The 20,327-nt window shown below is 42.8% G+C and overlaps 1 protein-coding gene across 6 annotated transcripts in view; it reads right to left on the bottom strand.

Annotated features, from left to right (window-relative positions):
- Nucleotides 1-1,449: 1,449 nt before the first annotated feature.
- Nucleotides 1,450-20,327, bottom strand: part of SORCS3 (sortilin related VPS10 domain containing receptor 3) — a 589,476-nt gene continuing 570,598 nt past the window's right edge. For all 6 annotated transcript variants that reach the window (XM_042960443.1, XM_042960447.1, XM_042960446.1 and 3 more), the window contains 7 exons: nt 18,044-18,167; nt 16,330-16,442; nt 12,268-12,399; nt 10,287-10,386; nt 9,195-9,300; nt 3,076-3,236; nt 1,450-2,283 (listed from right to left, as the gene is read on the bottom strand). In XM_042960443.1, coding sequence (XP_042816377.1) covers nt 2,219-2,283; nt 3,076-3,236; nt 9,195-9,300; nt 10,287-10,386; nt 12,268-12,399; nt 16,330-16,442; nt 18,044-18,167 — 801 coding nt within the window. In that variant the 3' untranslated portion in view covers nt 1,450-2,218. The remainder of the gene's footprint in view (nt 2,284-3,075; nt 3,237-9,194; nt 9,301-10,286; nt 10,387-12,267; nt 12,400-16,329; nt 16,443-18,043; nt 18,168-20,327) is intronic.

Genomic DNA, 20,327 nt, shown 5'->3' with positions numbered 1-20,327 from the left:
TGAAATGCCATGCCATGGGTAGCTTCTGGTCTCAGAAGATGACAACGCATGAAGACGACCTGGACCGAACTGAAGCCTGCATCTGAACTAGTTCAGGAGAGATCGGGCCGTCCCAACTGAGTTCAGCCAAACCACAGCCAACCTGGAGATGCATGAGTAAAACATAAATATCTGTGTTGTAAGCTATTTGTTTTTTGTTTGTTTTGTCTGGCCATGTAGCATTGGTTCAGGAACAGTTGACTGATAACAATAATGAGAACTGCCCAAAGAGAAAAATGTCAGCCAAGTATGTAGCTTTGATGTACAAAAATACATTTATTTTCAACAATTTCAAAACCACTGTCTTTTTTTTTACAGTAGAAATATTCAAATGGAACAATAAAATCAAGAACAGTATATATACATATACTGTATATATAGACATGACTCATGCATTTGTATTCCAGTATTCAGTACAAGTATTGCAATTGTCTGCCCCATTTAACCCTTGAAACAAAAAAGCAGGATCTTTAGAAACACTCCTTATCTTCATCTATGTTGTAGCCAGTCAGATTTCTCTAGGTCACATTCTCTCGGGGTCTCACAGAGAAGAATGTGAACAATAGCTCACAAAAATTAACAGGTACAAACTCCAGCCTTTCCTCGTGTATATATACAGTATATCATTTTTTAAAACAAGTAGACTCAGGCTGAGCCCGAAAAGAAAACAATGCTTACGGCATGGCTTAAAGTGACCCTACGGAAAAGAAGTAGTTACGTGTGTGAATGCATGAAGGGGCCGGGATGCTGGAAAGGAGAAGCTGGCTTTGAAAGCCACTCGCCCCAGAGGCAAGAACTATCTTAAGGGAACTGAAGGCAGACATTTGACTTTAAGGAAGTTGTGTACATCTGACAAGCAAATAGCACAGCTTTGCTAAAATCATCTTTGACTAATATCATTAAAGGCTAGCCCCCTATTTGGCCTGCAGGGCTTACATGGACTCATGATGCCACAAATGCCACATCCCTCCCAGCCTCTTGGACTCCTGTGCCAAGACGCACTCGCTAGGCCTAACCTAGTGCTCAGGGGCTTTTCTGAGCTAAAAATAGTCCAGGAATTCTCCATAAGCATTATACATTTCCATGGAATCTGACCAGAAAGCACAAAGACTGTTCCTCTTAGATCTGTGGCCTAGCTTCTTCAGGGAAAACCACCTTCTCCGGCTGGTAAGTACCCTCAATGCTTGCCTTTTGGAGGGGAAGCCTTGTTTCCCCACCTGGGTCTCAGTTAGAAGTCTCTGGTGGGCTTCATCGTGCAACTTCTTCCATGTCACTGATGGAACAGAAAGACCCTCGTTGTTCTAGGATGTCACTCTAGTCCTTCCTTTACTAATTGTCCCAAAGAAGCCCTCCCTGTCCCGCCCTCCCCCCCCTTTATATACATAGGTAGAAACCAGCTATGCATGGACACAGAGATTCAAGAGTTAAGTGTGACAGACAACTGGAGAGCATCCAGAACCCAACACAACTAGCAGGCCTGGGGGTTGGTCAGCTCGGACGGTGAGTGCATAAGCCAACACACGCATCTTTCTTTTTTCGGTTTTCTTTTTTACTAAACATTAAATTATTTCTTAGGAAATAAAAAGCTATTTACACTGTAATTATATACAAGAAGCCACCGGTAGCCTCGCTATCGACATGCACGAGGCAGGGCCTCTTTCGTAAAGATGTGCACGCTTTCTGCAGCTACTTTCACTCCCCACCAACCCACCTCCTGCAGATCTAACTGGGGAATGGTTTGTGTTTTAGGGGTGTGTTCTGGGGGTGGGGGGAGGGTGTTGGTGATTGTGGGGGTGGGAAGCAGGACATGGGAGGTTAATGAAAAGCCAACCCAACTTAACAAAAACAAAAACAAAAAACCCAAAAAACAAATAAACGACAAAGGAGACCACAGTAAAAAGAGTCCTCACACTGTCAGCGGCAGAGTAAAGCCAAGGAGGCCACGGGAAGATGCATCCTTTGCCCTCTGCACAAATACGGCCATTTATTCTTTTTGTCTCATTTTAATCAGCTAAGAACTCCTTTGCCTCCCACAGCTAATAAGCATCTGCCTGCTCTTTATGAAGGGGCCCTTGGTAAACAAAAGGTAAAAAAGCCATTTTCATTTTTCCATAACAAGAGTAATAGTAATCATCAAAAATAAGGTCAGAAAGATGGTTGACCACGTGACTTGTGGATATTAAACACTAGTGCAGTTGGGGATCTCCTTTGTGCTTTCGCTGTTTGCAATGGTGGCAATGCCTCCTGTGGGGAAGAGAACACAGAAGGAGAGAGGATGTCAATTTCACAAGGGCAGGAACCTGTGTCTATTTTATTTACTGCTAAATACCAAGCCACCTTGAACAGGTACCTACTATGTATTTATTAAAAAGGACACCTGGACAGGCTATCCTACTAGCTCATTGGCTTATGCCATCTATGTTTAAGGTGTGCTATCTCCCACATCAGCACGCAAGGTAGGAGCAATGCCTTGCCCTCTTCCACGCCACTAATGACAATGGTCATAGTCAACATGCACTGAACACGTACTATGTGGCAGGCACTGTGCTAATGATACACCATCATTTCATTATCACAACAATTTTGGAAGGTAGGTACAATTATTCCCATTTCACAGATGAGGAATGTGAGGTACAGAGGGGTCACAGAGCAAGCAGATTGATAAAGCAAGAAAATGCACCCAGGGCCCTCTGATACCAGAGCCAAAATTCATGTGGTTATGAATTACGACATCCACTTTTGCTTCAGAGAAAGAAAGACAAATCCCAACAGTAATGCATAGGTGGCCTTATCCCTCCCCTACTCCAACCCCAGCACTTTCTATCCTGGTCTACTTTTAAGGGGGAAAAAAAAATCTACCAATTTCATGTGGCCAGAGGTGGCAGACAAATTTTCAAACATGAGTATGTTTCTGTAGCCAGCGGTTTCCCACCCCGCTCCAGTCTGGTACTAGCTGAGGGACAGGCCACACGAGCCAGCTGACCTCGGGTTTGGAGGACAGAGGACACAGGAGCTTGGTGGTACCAGCACACATACCTATGACCCGGGTGTCCAGCTCTTTGTCCAGCAGTTCCTCAGGCTCGGTGAAGTCACTGAGTGTGATTTTGGGGGCGTTTTCACTTTGGCTCACTGACCCAATCATCTCCTGCTCCTTGTCGTGTTGGACTTGAGCATAGATGTTAATCCAGGGGATTTTCCTACAAAAATCAGATTATGATCACAGGGTATGCCAAACTTGGGCAACTGGGAGATCCTGGGTCATAAGGGGGAGGAAGAAGCTATTTACAGGACAGGCCCATGTCAGGGAAAGGGGCTGGTCATGCCAACACTGCAGCCAGGAGGCCAAGAAGCAGAAGGCCAGAGAGCAGATGGCCCAGTGGAGATGGAAACCGCAGAATTCCGTGAGGGCTGCACCTTCTTCTGGGGTCAAAAAATCCCCAAAAAACAAAAAACAAAAACAAAAAACAAAACAGGTGTAAACAGAAGGGCAATGCTGTCGATCAGGTTGCACTAAAACCCTTAACGTACTTATCTGCCATGAATCTTTTCAAGGAGCTGGACTTTGAGACTCAGAAGGTTCTACCACAGTGAAAAGACAGCTTTTTTCTAAGGTTGCATCTACTGCATCAATTTACATTGGTTTCTTTATGAGTAGCCAAGAGAGAAAAGGCTTCCAGCCATTGCTACCATATTCAGAACACCATCCATGGGCCAAATATCTTAAACAGTTGGACAGTCAGTTTCCTCATCTGCTCGATGGGAATAACAATAGCTTCCTTTCAGGATTGTGGAGAGGATTAAGAGAAGTGAAATAACTTCCTTCCAAGTCACAAAGGTTGTAGGTTTGGAAGCCAGGCAGAAAGACTTGAGGTTGAAAGAGCGGCTGGTTCAGATTGAAATCTTCTTGGATTCATTTCCTGACCCATCTCCATTATCCCCTGACCCACTGTGTTCCAGTCCTGTGGCCTCCTCTGAATTCCTCTAAGCCAGGGCTTCTCCAACTTTAATGTACTTTTTATCACCCGAGTTCTTGCTAAAATGCATTTGTGACTCTATAGGTCTGTACGCAATGGGGTGAAATTCTGCATTTCTGCCAAGCTCCCAGGAGATTCTGAGGCTGCTGCTCTGAGCCCCAAACTGTGAGGTGTAAGAATCTAGGACATCAAACTGGTCCCCACCGTGGGCACTTTGAACCAGCTGTTCCCTCTAGAACACTCCTCCTTCTATTCTTCTCATGATGGTGTGTCCTTTCTGCCCTTCAGAACTTGGCTCTGAGAGGCCTCTCCTGACCACCCAACCTCTCCTGTTAAAAGGATATAATTATGGGATAGTGTTTATGAAAGAAATGGATAGGGTCCTGGGTTTAGGGTGGTGGAATAGTCAACTTTGCCAACTCGTTTTCTGTCTTTGTCTCCATTGCCCTAAAAAGCGTTCTGGGTCTATGTTCTCTGTCTTCACGGCTACACACACAACTTAGCACAGTGCTTGGCACACGGTTTATCTTCAGGAAGTATTTGTTAAAGGAATGAACAGATGATTTCAAAGCATGTGCTCTTTCTACCTTCATGTATTATGTCCTCAAACAAAAAGACCACATTTTTACCTTGGAACGTTATATCTAGAAGAGACCCCTCATAACCCATTGAATGACAGGGAGATTGGATTAAAGTCCAGACATTTCACGAAGCTGATCCCTGGCAATGATATTATTAAAACTTAAGGCATCAGGCGCCCATCCCAATATAGAATGTTCTGTGCCTTTCTAAAGGAGAATCACTCTGTTGCCCTGGTACCAAGCAGCGGTATTTTCAAGCTTCTGTATTCCCTTCCCCACTCCAACCCCAATGAGGTAGAGTGTGGGTATTTAATAAGATTTACTTGTAGCTAATTTGTTAGAAAAGATCCAAAAATGGGGATGAAACATAGGTGGTTTCTACCATTCCTTTTCATTCAATTCTCATTTCCTCCATGGTTGTTTTACATACATTAAGAGAGGTGTCCTTGTGATTCCTACTGGTCTAACCCAGCTTAACATAATTTACAAGAACCTGAAATAAATAGATTCTATGTGAGGCAGCAAACCACAGGCTCTCTAAATACGTATAATTAAAAATTCATGCTGGCCCTTACTTTCTTCTTATCTAAATAGACATGCAGCCTAACAACTTAGATTTCTTCTAATCATAAAAGTACATATTACTCATGAACGCTGGGATCAACTGTAATATTTATTAGGTGCTGGAGGCGGTCACACTATTCCTCATCACACAAGTTTGCGGACTTCAGAGCTGCAGCCAGAGTTCACTGCCTCCCCTTTTCCTGCATTCCTAGTGATACCAGCGAGGATTTGGAAAAATTTTCCCTTATAAAGAATATTCAGTTTCTTGCAATCTCTAAACAACAGGCAGATTTTTTTCAACATTTTCAACAGACGGGTGGAAAGAATTTTATGTCATAATGGGCACATTTAAAAAAAACTGTCAGGGGCGCCTGGGTGGCTCAGTCAGTTGGGCGACCAATTTCAGCTCAGGTCATGATCTCGCAGTTTGTGAGTTCGAGCCCCGCGGTGGGCTCTGTGCTGACAGCTCAGAGCCTGGATCCTATTTCGGATTCCGTGTCTCCCCCCTCTCTCTAACCGTCCCCTGCTCATGCTCTGTGTCTCTCTATCTCTCAATAATAAATAAACATAGAAAAAATTTTTAAAAATTGTCAAATTGTTTTTCATTTCTTAACACGTGCGCTTCAAGGACTGTTGAGAATATCAGACTAAGGCCCATTTTTGCAGGTAAAAAAGGTTAACAATAAAGAGATTTTGGGGCATGTCTTCGCCTCCACATTCATGTAGTTTTTTTTTTTTAATTTTTTTTAACGTTTACTTATTTTTGAGACAGAGAGAGACAGAGCATGAATGGGGGAGGGTCAGAGAGAAGGAGACACAGAATCCGAAACAGGCTCCAGGCTCTGAGCTGTCAGCACAGAGCCCGACAGGGGGCTCAAACTCACAGACCGCGAGATCACAACCTGAGCCGAAGTCGGACGCTTAACCGACTGAGCCACCCAGGCGCCCCTCATATAGGTTTTAATAAGAGAAGGACGATGGATCAACCCAAGTCACCCATAAAAATTTCAGTTTTTGTTTGCTCCAACTCTAAGTGTTAGGAGCCTGTGGGAGAAGCTCAAAAGTATTCTTGGATAACCAGAAAAAAAAAACCAAAAACAAAAAACAGATTTACCATATAGAAAGAAAGTCTTGTTAGGCAGAATTTTCAGAAAATAAAAGCCAGGTCATAATGATTTCTAATTACTGTCTAAAACATTGTCTAAAACTTCAGAAAACAGCTACCCAAGAATAAGATCATATGTGAGAAACAGGGTGCTATTTATTTAAAGGAAGCTTGAGGCTGATGGTAGCTGTCTTCTCCTGCCCCTGGTAAGTGACCACTTGGGACACTGAGATTGTTTTCACTGCCTGGCATACAGTGAACCCTCAGTAAATGTCTGTGGAATGAAAAGGTGGTTTGGTGAGCTAATGCTGATGATTACACAGAGAAAGTTTTGTGTCTGAAAACTCAGCATGGCCAGTGATCTGGAAACAGAAACAGAACTGCCCTTTCTCTAGATGTGCTCAATGTTTGCAAACCAGGTGCAGACACTTAAGTTTAAATTAATCAAAGTTAAATAAAATTTAAAGTTCAGTTTCTCAGTCATACTAGTGGTTACCATATTGGACAGTACAGGTTACGGTGCATTTAAATCATTAATACCAAAAGTTCTATTGGACAGTAATTAAAGAAACAAAGGAGCCTCTGGGAATAACGGGTAAGAACCTGGCCTTTACTTGATAGGAAGCCAGCCACCTCCCATACAGCCATCACTGGAGTTCCAGGTGATGTGGAGGGAAAAAGAGACCAAAGAAATAAAAGAAAATCCAACAGGCCCTCAGCCAAAGAGCTAGAGCATTGGGAAACAAACTTCCAGAAAAGGTAGCTAGAAAAGAAAAGATAACTGATGATTGGTTACCTTAACTGACTCTACTGCTTATCCAGTTTGAGTGGTATTTGCTTCCTGTAGCTTTAGGTACATGATTCACTGTCAGGGACACAGAAAGAGTTGGCTGATATTTGGGGACTATAGAGGTAGAGTAATTCAGAGATGTCATTACCTGGCAGAGATTCAAGAATTCTAATGTACACATTTAGAGATGCCTACTTTAATAAGCTGACTGTCTAGGGAGTTTAGTAGAATTTATAAGAGAACAGAAAACTTCCTAAGTCATGAGATGTCTTGCCTTAGTTTGGAGATGCCTGACACAAATACGTTTTGCAGGACTTCCACCTGGCCCTTGTCCTCAGCAAGCATGGAGCTCTAGAAGCCAGATGGTGATAAATTTGGTTTAGTTGATCTTCCAGCTCTAGCAAACATCAGGCTTCCCCATAATCAAATCCTTGGATGAATAAAAGTGGGCTTTGCATGTAAGTGAAGTACATCCACAAATGGGTGTTTCCCTGACTAGTCTGTTTCTATATGGAATCTTTGCTCTCTACTTGTTCCTTTTTAAATTTTATTATGTTTATTGTTGAGAGAGAGAGAGAGAGAGAGAGAGACAGAGAGTGAGCAGGGGAGGGGCAGAGAGAGAGGGAGACACAGAATCCAAGCAGGCTCCAGGCTCTGAGCTGTCAGCACAGAGCCCAACACGGGGCTTGAACTCACGAACTGCGGGATCTTGACCTAAGCCGAAGTCGGACGCTTAACCGACTGAGCCACCCAGGCACCCCACTCTTTACTTGTGATATGAAGGTTTGTGCCCCTCTTCAAAGGAAACACGGGCAGGTGGGTTGACATGTCTTGATCCAAGAGGACATACTGGTCTATTAATTGGGTAGGAAGGTAAACCTCCTTCAGAAGGAGGACAGTGTTGAAGGATTCCTGCTGAGATGTGTACTGAGTAAAACTGGTGTTTTTAAGCCTGAGGAATCCACTAGAGAGCAGCTAAGGGTTGGGGGAAAGGGTGGAGCCAAACACCTTTCCAGCTGATTTCTTTCAAAATCTAAAAGCATTACCTTCAGAGCCCAGGAAGACTCTCAGGACTAAATTTTGCTTTCAGAATAATTAATGATGTTTTCACTTTAACCAGTATTTCTATGAAGCACTTCTCTATGCCACTGATACAATCTTTTGCAAGCTGACCATGCACCAGTTGGTGACACAGAAGGGACCTTTGGAAGGCATGTTATCTGCTATCTATCATAGGTTAGCATTTTTGATTATTTAGTATGTACCAGCTATCGATATTATTACATTTCAACTGTAGAGCAAGCCTATTAAGTATCATTGTTTTCTCCACTTTACAGATAAAGAGACTAAGGCTTAGGGAGGCAAATCCAATTGCTCAAGGCTACAAATACTAAGTAAAACTTGGGTCTGTCTGATTTTCAGAGTTCATGCTCTTAACCAGGACACCTCTTGGTAGAAGTATTATACTATTCAAATAATGGTACAGCATTATTGATTTCAAGTTCATGTTTTAATAAGTATCCTGTTATGTCACCTCTCCTGTGGCCTTCAAAAGTAATATCTGAATACATGTGAAGTTTGGTTTGCCTGATCAATTGCCCTTCAGAAACAGGAAAAAGAGGGAGAGGGGTAAAGGTTGAATATTTTTAGCATGCAAATTTACACAGAAAGACCAGGTGGCTGCAACACAAGGTAAGAAAGCATGTGTGTGTGTGTGTGCATGCATGTGTGTGTGTGTCCATGTGTGCACCAGATTTCTGCTGCATTTTGTCCGCTTAATCACCCTCAATGGGTGTTAAGAGGCAGAAAATATCTGAATATCCAAGACTTTACTTAAGAAATTTAGGTGAGGTCTGAAAAATCTTTCCACTTCTCTTGAAGAGAAAAAAAGAATTGATTTCATAGGCTACCCCTTACCTTCCTAACTCTATATATCTATAAATTGGATAGAGTTCAGATTCTTAAACCCATTTATTCCTTCCTGGACCCTCCACCATTCCTGCTGTCCCCCAGTGCCAAACAAAACTTCAAAGAGAATCAATTTCACATATTTAGGATTAGTGTAGGAACTCTGGTTATAGGAAGAACCAGACCCCATGAATCTAGCCCCAGTATCAAAGCTGAGTGACAGTAGAACATACCTTTTAAACTTGTAGATCAAAAATACAGCCAGGCCGACAAACACCACTGACAAGAGCATAAGCATGGCTGAGCTGCTGTGCCCAGCACTGGAGTCCACCAATGGAGCTAGGAGGAAAAAGAAGATGGCTCACTTGGAAACTACCACATGGAGGGAGATCCCACTGGAGAAAGGAGGCCAGCTGATGTTCATCCTCATATCCAATCTCCAACTGCCCTGCCCTGCGTGCTATCCGGGCATGGGACGCTTGGCTTCCATGATGAAAATAGTATCCTCAATCACAGCTTCTTGGGACAAGTCAACTCTTCTACTCTGCCTGGGGACATTTACTGTTCTTGGTATCAGGTGAGCAATGTGTGTCTAGCTAAGGGGAGTAGAAGGAGGGTTTGAATGTCCTTTCTCTTAGCCTGAGTGCCTGTTGACATAATGATGGGTGGCCCATCGGGAACCTTCGATTGAATACTGATGCAGTGTTTCATTCCCCTCCTCTACACTCCTTTTGCTAAAACACTGCAGAGTGGGCACATCTGGAACTTCCACATCTGCAAAGTCTTATATTAATAAGAGCTGTAATAGGCTCTCCCAGAGAGCCAGTAGTGGATGCCCAATGGGACATGCCTTTTCAAATTTCTTTTACAAATCAGTCACTAGAGCCTGTCTCTGTATCAACTTAGACTTACCAGATGTAAATCAAAGGGTTTTTTTTTTTACATTACCTGATCTGACCTCCCAACCAAGATTCATGGAATTTGAGAATCACAGAAATTAAGAAACCTTGAAGACTATATATAATAATTTTGACCATGGCAGATTAAAAATCAATCAACCAACCAACCAACCAACCAAGTCAAAGCCTAAGAACATTGTAGGTATTCCCCAAGGTCATACAGGGTTAGCAAAGCCACTTCTAATGAAGTCTTCTTTCCACCTTGACAGGAAGCCCCAAGAAAGATGTGATTAATCTTTCTTGTAACCATCACTACACAAAAGAGCCCTGCCCTCAAAGCTATTGTCAAGGATTTGTGGAGAAGTGTCTGCTAATTATCTCCTCCCTTTTCTTCCCATTTCCCCCTGGATTCCAGCAGGCACTCACCTAATGTCAGTTGCGTAACATACACAATGACTTGAACCCCTGGCTTCAGCTCAAACTGAACCAAGTTTTGGTTTAGAGCATTAAACAGCATCTCTACAATCTGAAAGAGAGAGAGAGAGAGAGAGAGAGAGAGAGAGAGAGTTTCACAGGAAGACATGAAATGAAATAACGCTTCCTCGTGGAGTAAGAAACCAGGGTCAATAAGCAAACAGTGACCACGTTCAATCAGAAGACAGGATATTGGGACATTTTCATCAATTTGGTTCTCACGGCCCTTGGGAGCCCTCTGTGCCCAGGGAAGTAGTTGGTGGTATTCGCTTGGGCTGGAGAGGAGAGTGAGACAGAGAGAGTATGTCCAGAGTTACTTAGTGAATTACAGTTGATAACAGACATGGATATCTCATTCAATTCCTGGTTCAGTGCTTTTTCATCCATGCCTTTCTAATTCACCATAGCACAACCTATTATGGTTTACAATGAAAGAACATCAACCCATTATTAGTTCTTTAATCTAATGAAGTAACACACACAGGGCAGAGACACCCCTGCCAGGACTAAAGCAGGCATATATGTCCCCAGCCCATTCCTCTATTTTTTTTTTTCTTTTGGAGACAATTGAAGGCAGACATCAAAGCAGAAGCTGCCTTCTTTTTATGGGATAATTTTTCCTCTTTACTTTTCCCTAGCAAGTCTCAGAACACATAACATCGATTTAATCACTCCGTAATTCCCACATGAAAGCCGAGGCCGACTTGGGCTGTTGTCCCTAACTCTTATCTGGCTGTACGCGCCTTAATATCACAGCTGCTATTCATCACCGTAATTACCTATTTATCTAAATGGATGGATATTGTAGCTTCCAAATATAGTTCACACATGCCACTTGCTATTTCAGAATAAAGAGGTCTTGTAAAAGTGATGTATGCTTTGAGAAGCTGAATTTATTTCTGGCCAACTTCGCTATACAGCCCTACAAGGCAAGGATCTGCTGCATTTTCCAGAGAAATGGACTGTGCTGGTATCTGTGCAGCTGGAGGATGACTGTGGATGGCCGTATGGAGGAGGGAATGGCCAGGTGAGTAGTATAGGGACAGAGAAGATGTCCTCAGGTGGGAGCAAATGCATGATTTGTGCTGATGTTTAGAAGCCCATTCTTACTTTAAAAAAATTATTTGTTTTTGAGAGAGAGCATGAGCGGGGCGGGGAGCAGAGAGAGAGAATCTTAAGCAGGCTCCGCATTGTCAGTGCAGAGCCCGACCTAGGGCTCGATCTCACAAATGATGACCTGAGCTGGAACCAAGAGTTGGATGCTTAACCCACTGAGCCACCCGGGCGCCCCCTACTGTCACTTTCATTTACTTCTCCTGACTTAGCATCACAGGAAGGTGGGGGCAGTAGGTGAGTGAGGGAGAACCGGCCCCCCTTCACTTCAAGAACGGTGTGCCCATCACAGGAGCCACACGCCCATTTGATGAGGACAATAAGTCACCATCCCTTCGGACACGCTGCTGCCTTAGTCAAGGCAAGATGAAGCAATCCATCTCTCACCAAAGAAACATGGTTAGAAGCAGTTCATTTTCTCTCCTGAAGCAGAACTTAGGTTGACCGGGATGTTTAAGGACAAGAAGCACATTTTCCTAGAAATAGAAAAGGAAACTCAAATTCCTCCCTCCCCCTCCTGTGTCTCCCCCAGGTCAGGTCACCGGGCGGGAGACCCAAGTAAGTTTGCAGGGATGCCAACTGTTGGAATGAGTGCTGCCAGGGACGCTTTCCCTTCTTGTGCACTGAATGTTCCAGTCTGTGCACTCGCGCTAATTCTGGGCCAGGCTGGCTGCTGGCACCGCCCTGGGGGCTGTGCAGACCCACAGGCTGCTGGGCCTATGGGAGAAAGCTCCCCTCCCTTCGTGGCTGGAAAGATCACTGTGTGTCTTCAGACTGTGGGGGGCAGGCAAGTGTCCTGGCCAAGTGTTCTGTCACTTACTTGTTCCAGGTCCTCTTCATTGCCTTTCCTCCTCTCCGTCAAGTTCTTGGGGGGAAGGATGAAGAGCTCTGCCGAAGTGGGGAGACCAGGGAACACGGCAACTAGGATCTGGTCTTCCGGGACGCCGGTTACCTGCAGGGACGTTCAGACCACAGAGTGGAGCCCGGGAGCAGCCGGCCTCCCCGAGTCAACCACAAGGAGCAGGGTGCACATGGGTGTAAGGCTTACGTTAGTTTTTTAAACACAGCATTTTAGGCACACATTCCAATATTCCTCTAGGCTTTCTTTCTGTTTCCCCTTAGAAGTGCTATTATTAGTTTCACTACCTCCTTTGGCTCTTACATACATTTATCCTGAAACTCAAATACTATGATGATTTTCAAAATGTTGGTTGCTGGGAACAGTGGCTAAAGCTCCTCCCCTCTTTTCCATTTTTCTGCACTAAGAGGACTAGAGCTTCTGGCAAAAACATGGATATGCAATGCAAACAAGGAATAAGAGGCTACAAGCAAATGTGGGGAAATGCAAATAAAAAATAAAAAAAAAAAAACCAAGAAACCCTATTTCACTTACAAAAGCAGGATTTTTTTTTAAGTTAAAATCACTAATGTCGGGGAGGCTTAAGAGGCTCCCTCATTTGTTGCCGCCAGCCCTACAAATCAATTGACTTTGCTGGTTTGCTTTTCAAAAGGCTACTTTAAGGCCATAAAAATATTCAGACCCTTCATTTAGTAACTGTAATTTGGAGTGTTTGTCCTAAGGAAATGATCCAAAATATAGAAAAAGCCACACACAGGAAGAAAAACATTATTTGTAATAGCAAATAAATAGAGAAAAACTCGAATTGTCAAAAAAATAAGTAAATAATGGTAGAATCATCGAACAGAACATTATTTTACCATTACGATGATAATTAGTACAGTCAGCCAACATGGAAAAACACTTATGATAGCTGCATTCTGATCTATTTCCTTATATTTCTTTGGTTACAACCCTATAAAAATAAAAATGTATAGGAGTAAAAAAGCAAAATAAAATACTAAAAGTTGTGTTAAGACGCTGAGATCGTGAGTGAAACTTTTTTTATTCCTGAGTGTTTAATAAAAGGATTATATTACTTTTTGATAAAAACTTAAAATTAAGTGCCTCTCTGGAGGCAAATTGCTGAAAAGAACAAAACTCTGAGCTCCCCCTACCCTGGAAAAGAGTATGGTTATTCTTTCCTATGTGTCCCCTGAAGGTCTTTTATCCAGAACACCTCCTCTTCTGCTGCCAATCCAAATAGGGTAGTTTTTGATTTGTCAGAAATCCCTGCCTCCTCCAAGAAGTCTCCCCTGACTATATCCAGTGGCAGCGACCTCCTCCATGTTAGTCTCTCATGCCGACACTTCCAGACACCATGTCTACCAAGTTTCAGGGACTTAGGTCATCTCACCTGTGACATGAATATATCTGGCGGGTATAAGCTTTTCCCTGAGAGGTTCTTACGAATGCTAACCCAGACGTTCCTGGGAGTCTTTGTAGTTAGCTCTCTGTTCTGATGATGTTTGCACAGAGTACAGACTCAATAAACAGTCGCTAGACTGAACAGAAGTGGAGGGGTTGTATTCCATTTGCTCAGCTCTGATTCCTATTTGGGACTAGGCTCACAGATTGGAGTTAATTCCCAGGGACGTGATAAAAGTGAGAGCACCAACTTGCAGAGAACTAACAACCAGCAATCAGAAACCAGAAGAGTCTACCAGACACAGAGGATCCCTTGGAACTGGCCAGACATCTCGGTTTCCTGTTGGGACGCATGACCCGAAGTAGCTGAAAGTCTTGGTGCCCAAGTCTATGGGGCAAGAAGGCCTCATACTAACCAGCCAGGGGAAGCAAGTCTCCAGAGACCATTCTGGAGGGCAAAGCACAGAGAATCACCCAATGGCTGGGCTGACCCTTTGTCCCAGGGAATAGTGGTCTCAGGGGGTATCAGTCAATTGGCAACCTTGGAGAGACTCTGGACCCATCTGTCTAGATTCACTTAATCCCATCCAAAGGGACACTTGAGGGACAGATCCTCCTGAGATTTAAGACCCAGGCATCAACCAACATGTCTGATTATTATTATTTACTATTATTATTATTCCAATTACCAAGTCATTTATTAAAAAGTTAGTATGTTTTTAATAAACACAGTCATATAAAATACAACAGAATTGTGGATGTTACTGTGAATAGGCACACAAGATCAGGGGCATTTTCATCCCTTTCTATGAAAAATGTTTTTGTAAAAAGATTTCAGATGAAGATCATCTGGTAGACAACTCCCCATAGGAATGCTCTCTTAAATCACTCTCTTTTCTTCCTCCTCCTCTTCCTCCTCCTCCTCTTCCTTCTCCTCCCCCTCCCCCTGCTTCTTCTTCTTTCTCCTTCTTCCCCTCCCCTCTCCCCCTCCCCCTCCCTTCTTCTTCTTCTTCTTCTTCTTCTTCTTCTTCTTCTTCTTCTTCTGGCTCCTTCTCCAGGTCCTTCCCTAGATTGTCCTCCTCTGCCTTGGGGAGCATTGGCATTCGTGTCTGCCCTGCATCCCAGTCACCTGGGGGGCCTAATCACCTCCACAGTCACTGCTCCACATTTCTGTCTTCAGGGGGAACATGCACTTGACCTTCAGATCCATAGTTTCAACTCCCCTTGTGCTCCAAACTCACATACAAGATCATACTATTACCGTTCCTCAAGCATGTTTCTCCTACATGGCCTAAGGGCAAGGCCATCACCCCTCTCCTCTTGGAATCAAGAAGCTTCTCTCTCCCTCTCATTCACACTATATTCTATTAGTCACCAGTTCTACTGTTCAACTTCCTAAGTGGCTTTTGAATCTTTCCTCTTCAAGATCTTGTTATCTCTGGTCTAGAGAACTATAGCACTCTTTTAACTGGTCATCTTTTGTGAAATTTACTCCCTACCTTATTCACTTCCTACCTCAGCAGCCCAACCTCTCCACTGTTACCAAAATGAGGGTCTGAATATAAATGAATCTATTCTCAGTATTTTTTGCTTAAATAAGAAAATCCAGTTCCCACTGCCTACCAGATGTATGTCAGACCCTTTTAGCTTCTGTGATGCTTCACAAGCTGCCCTAACCATTCTAGCTCAAGTCTAGTCATACTTGCCTTAGAACCTATAGACTGGCTACACTAAACTCTATCATTTCCCCAATATGCTCCACTCTTTCAATAGTCCATGGCCTGCACATACTGTTCATTCTACCTGAAAGACACCACAAACTCTGTTAACCATTATGTGCTCTTTAAAACAGAGTTCAAGTATTCCCTGCAAAGACCATCCTAATAGCTCACAAGTATTTATCAAATCACAAATAGTGTGCTAATCCTGCATTTGTCTGGGTAGAGTGAATCCTACTTTTCGTCATGCTCTTTTGTAATGCTGACCGTGCCTCTGCCATATAACTAATCATGTTAGACTTATCTCTGCATTTGAAAACCCAGGTTGTATTCATCATTATGTTCTAGTGCCTAGTTCTGAGAAAAGGGTTAACAGAACCCTTTCAAAGCTCTCTAAGGCCAGTATGACCTTGGGTTAACTCTAGAACTCTATTACCCTGAAGGTATGTTCTTTATTCTGGCTTGTAGCCTTCTGATTGTCACGTATAGCCAATGGTAGTCTTGTGAGTCCACATATGTGGTTAAGAAACCCCTTTGGTGGGCAAAGAACAAGCCTAGTGAATGATAATATCTGTATAGATTCAATGAGTGCCCCCATCCATTAGTTCATTAAAGGGGTCAAGCTCTCTTGTCTTAAAAAAATTTGGTATACAGACAGGGCCAATTCCCATCCTCAAACACTGGTTCCCATCTCTCTCTCTCTCTGTGTCTCTCCTCCACTGTCCCCACTTCCCTCCATCCTTGCTTTACCCTCCTCATTCTTGTCTCTCTTTTTACAGAGAATTCTCATATAACTGTAGAATGGTGGTTTTAACCCATGAAAATTTATTCTAGACCAGACACTCTGTTTTTTTTTTCTTTATACACTAACACGTAAGCAAAGATAAAACCAACTTACTTTAACCAGAGCTCTCTTGATGACATTGCCAATATCTTGCCTCCACTCAGGAATGTCAGGGTTGTGGTAATCCAGGTTTGGAGAGAAGGACAACAGTTGGGACTGGAAGTATTCTGCAAGGAGAGAGGGTGTGTGAGTGGGGCTGAGAGAGGGGTGGTGGATTAGCAGATGGCATGATCACTGTGCTTTAGGGAAAGGGTCCAGTCTTCTACGTGGCCTCAACTAAAATTCCTTCTTATCAGTGTGTTTCTTGGCTTCTGAAAAGAAGGTGGAGCTTAGTGACTGGAAGTGGATTTGTGCTCCTACCAGGTAAGAGTTCCTAGCGTCTTAACTGAAATGAAAGATAAATATGAAACTCCAGAAGAAGGAGGCATTTGTTACCATTGGCGGTATCATGTAGAGCCAACGATAAAGTATTTACAACCTGTGCTTGTTTGAATGGAAACTTGTCACTTGCCCTCCCTCATTTCCTGTGACCTTCCTCCTAGAAACTGTCAGGGGATTAGATTGAAACCCTGTGTGTAGGGTGTGGGCTATGTCCAGTTTCTTGATTTGGCTGATGGATACAGAGGTCTGTTTATGTTGTGGTAAGTCATGAAACTAAACACTTATGATCTGTGTACTCTTCTGCATTAAATCTACACTTCAATAGAGGCACCTGGGTGGCTCTGTCAGTTGAGCATCTGACTCTTGATTTCAGCTCAGGTCATGATCCCAGGATCATGGGATTGAACCCTGTGTTGGGCTCTGTACTGGATGTGAAGCCTTGGAATTCTCTCTCCCTTCCTCTGCCCTTCTCCCTGGCTCACACTTGCTCTCTCTCTCTCTCTCTCTCTAAAATAAAAAATTTTAAAAAATGTACACTTCAATAACAATGTTTGCTTAAAAAAAGGCTTCCAGCTGCCTGATGAGAGAGCCAGAGTATCAAATTTGCAGAGATGTAGGAAAAGGCACCCACCTGAAGTGAGGCTGAAGAAATATGGTCTGAGTCAGAGGATCACATACCTTAGTACAACCTTTTAGAAAACCCCAGGTATAGTAATAGTCTTTAGGTGCCTGGGGGAGGTTTTGTGGGATGGTACTAGAAGAAAATGTGATTAAAATAAATTCAATAGCTAGGAATGGTTCTCCAGGATTGAGAACAGCATGGTAGCCCTATTTACCACTCTTCTTTCTAGCTCTGCCTTCATATTCTCAGTCTTGTTTTTGAGCCTTTGCAGCCAAGGATGCTAGAATTTCCAACAATTGGTTATGAGTAGTTAATCTCAGTAACTTATCTATGAGTTCTGCAAGGTCAGGGGCCATGACTCCTCTTTTGAGATCACTGGTGCCCATGGCCACAAATGGTAGGTGATGCATACATGTTGTAGATACTTTAGCAGGACATCAGATCTAGATGCTTCTATGATAGTCTTTCTAGCTTGGTGTCCTTCCACTTATGATATGTCTTTGTCTAATGAGAACCCTGTCAGGATGTGATGCAGTTACTTCTAGGGGAGTAATAAGGGCTTTTCTATGCCATTCTGTGCCAGTTTCTCTTAACCTCAGTGTCTATTCAGGAACAAGGTAGAAAGTGTGTTTGGAAAACTTGTTGACCTATGTAATTTTTTCCCAGCCTGGGGAATTTCCAAAGCAGTCAGGGATTGCCATCAGGGTGAGCAGACAGGATTGGTTGAGCAGGAGGGGGCATCACTGAACAATTTTTAGGGCTTACCATGAACAGCGATATCTTTTGTGTCCTGAATAAGGGCATTTCCAGCAGCCACCTGGACAGTGATGCTGTTGGTTCCCTCTGCCAGGAAGGTGAAGGAAATGCTGCTATCCAGGGTGATGAGGGGCTAAAAGACAAGAGTAGGAATACCCATTTAGTCCTCTGTGGGATATCAGATTTTCTTCCTTTCTTATAAATCTCAGACTGTCACAAATCTGCATAGTATCTGTGTATCCCCAAGGGATCCTCACTTGAAAAAGGGAAAAAGAAAATGACTTTTCATAGCTTCCAAGAACTGTGATTATAGCCTGTATCCAGGAAGAGTACTAATATCCTTGAAATGGACTGTAACATGTAATCCTGAAAGATGAAGATAAGATTGGACACTCTGGATTTTGCACATCACTCTGGTCCTTCTCCAGGGGCCAAGTAGAAGCAACATTAGTAACATATTCCAGCTGGCTCTGGGAACAGATCATTTATTTCTCTTCTCCTCCAATATTCTGTGTCAACTGCATTTTCTCCTATATGCCACTGGACTATAAGACCTTTCAGGGAGGTGATCACACTTTATTTACTTCTGTATCCCCATCCTTCTGTATCTCCATCATTGGCACACCGCCCTCCTATAGTAGAATATATATGTAAGTTGGATGCATGGTCAGATCACTGGCTTTTTGTTTTATTCTGTGTTTTCCATTGCCAGGCCCTCCTAGCATTTTAAGTAGGCTGGAAAACATAAACATACACATCTATGACCATTTTAGTTATTTTCTTCTTCTTTATTTTCATAACATATGGAGTTTCCCAAGGATAGAAACAGAATAATTATATTATTTTCCTGAGAATTAGGATCTTGATATAATTAGGTGCTTATCAGAGAGAAGAATGAAGATCCTGAGGTTGAAGAGTCATTATTCAGTGGTCATCTTAAGCCTGTGCCTGTCCAAGTTCCTGTTGTTTATGAGATAAGAGATAACAGGAGAAGGCTGCTGTAAGGCAGCTCTTAAAGAGAGGTCACAAACACAGATGAGCAGACTCCCTCTCCTCTCTGTATGTCAGGACAACAATGGGATGGAGACCAAGAATGCAGTCAGTTGGGGATGTATAGAGCAGCTCTTTAAGGGTGTGAGTGTGGGTCAGCACTTACACAGCACACGCAGGCACTCTAAACTAGACATGGCCTAGATATGTGTGTCAGAGCCCGGCAGAGGCTCAAAGATGCAGCTTTCAGGCAGTGTCTCTGCGGCAAGACTGGAATTCCTTTCTAGCTCACAATTTTCAAGTGGGCTTCTGAAACATAATTTGATTTCTTCTGCTTTAAAATTCTGGACTCAGACAGACTACCATTGCACCACAAGTATTATGCTAAGTAAAATAAGTCAGTCAGAGAATGACAAATAACATATGATTTCATTCATGTGTGGAATGTAAGAAACAAAACAAATGAGCACAGGGGGGACAAAAGAGAGAGGCATGCCAAGACACAGACTCTTAACTACAGAGAACCAATTGATGGTTTCCCAGAAGGGAGGTGGTGGTGGGTTAAGTAGGTGATGGGGATTAAGGAGTGCAGTTGTTGTGATGGCAGCGAGTAACACACGGAGGTGTTGAGCCACTGTATTGTACACTTGAAAGTAATATTACACTGTATGTTACCTAACTGGAATTTAAATTAACAATTTATTTAATTGTATGCTTGAAACTAATATTTTGCTGTATGTTAGTTAACTAGAATTTAAATTAAAACTTAAAAAATAAAATAATAGAATAGAATAGAATAGAATAGAATAAAATAAAATAAAATAAAATAATAAAGTATAAAATAAAATAAAAATAAAATTCTGTAACTCCATTATTTTATGGCCAGGCAGATAGGTAGAGTTGGGCAAGATTAGAGATATTGTCCTAAGCTTGTGACACTTTCTTTTTTGTTTGCTACATGAAAGAAGTGAGTGTAGAAATAGATACACTCTTTCCTTTAACTAAGGACAGATCCCAGAGTTCAAGTATTAAGACTCAGCAACAATATACACAAAGGTACAGCCTTCTGAATAAAACAGTGAATCAGTTGCAAGTAGGTTCTGTGATGTATGTCAACTCCCATGGGCAGATGGTTGGTGTTTAGTGTCCTGTGTTGAGAAGGAAGCTTAAGTCATGTTGGGTTCAGTACACCAGTGTTGGCCATGACCATGGAATAACAATATGTACACCACAGAACTGCCATCTCTAGTGTAAGAAGAACAAAAATTTGAAACTCTGGCTTTATGAAATTAATGTTGTAATA

The sequence above is a fragment of the Panthera tigris genome, chromosome D2 (assembly GCF_018350195.1).
Source record: "Panthera tigris isolate Pti1 chromosome D2, P.tigris_Pti1_mat1.1, whole genome shotgun sequence".
Taxonomy (NCBI): Eukaryota; Metazoa; Chordata; class Mammalia; order Carnivora; family Felidae; genus Panthera; species Panthera tigris.
The sequence above is the reverse complement of the archived record's forward strand: the minus strand, read 5'-3'. Positions and strand labels throughout refer to the sequence as shown.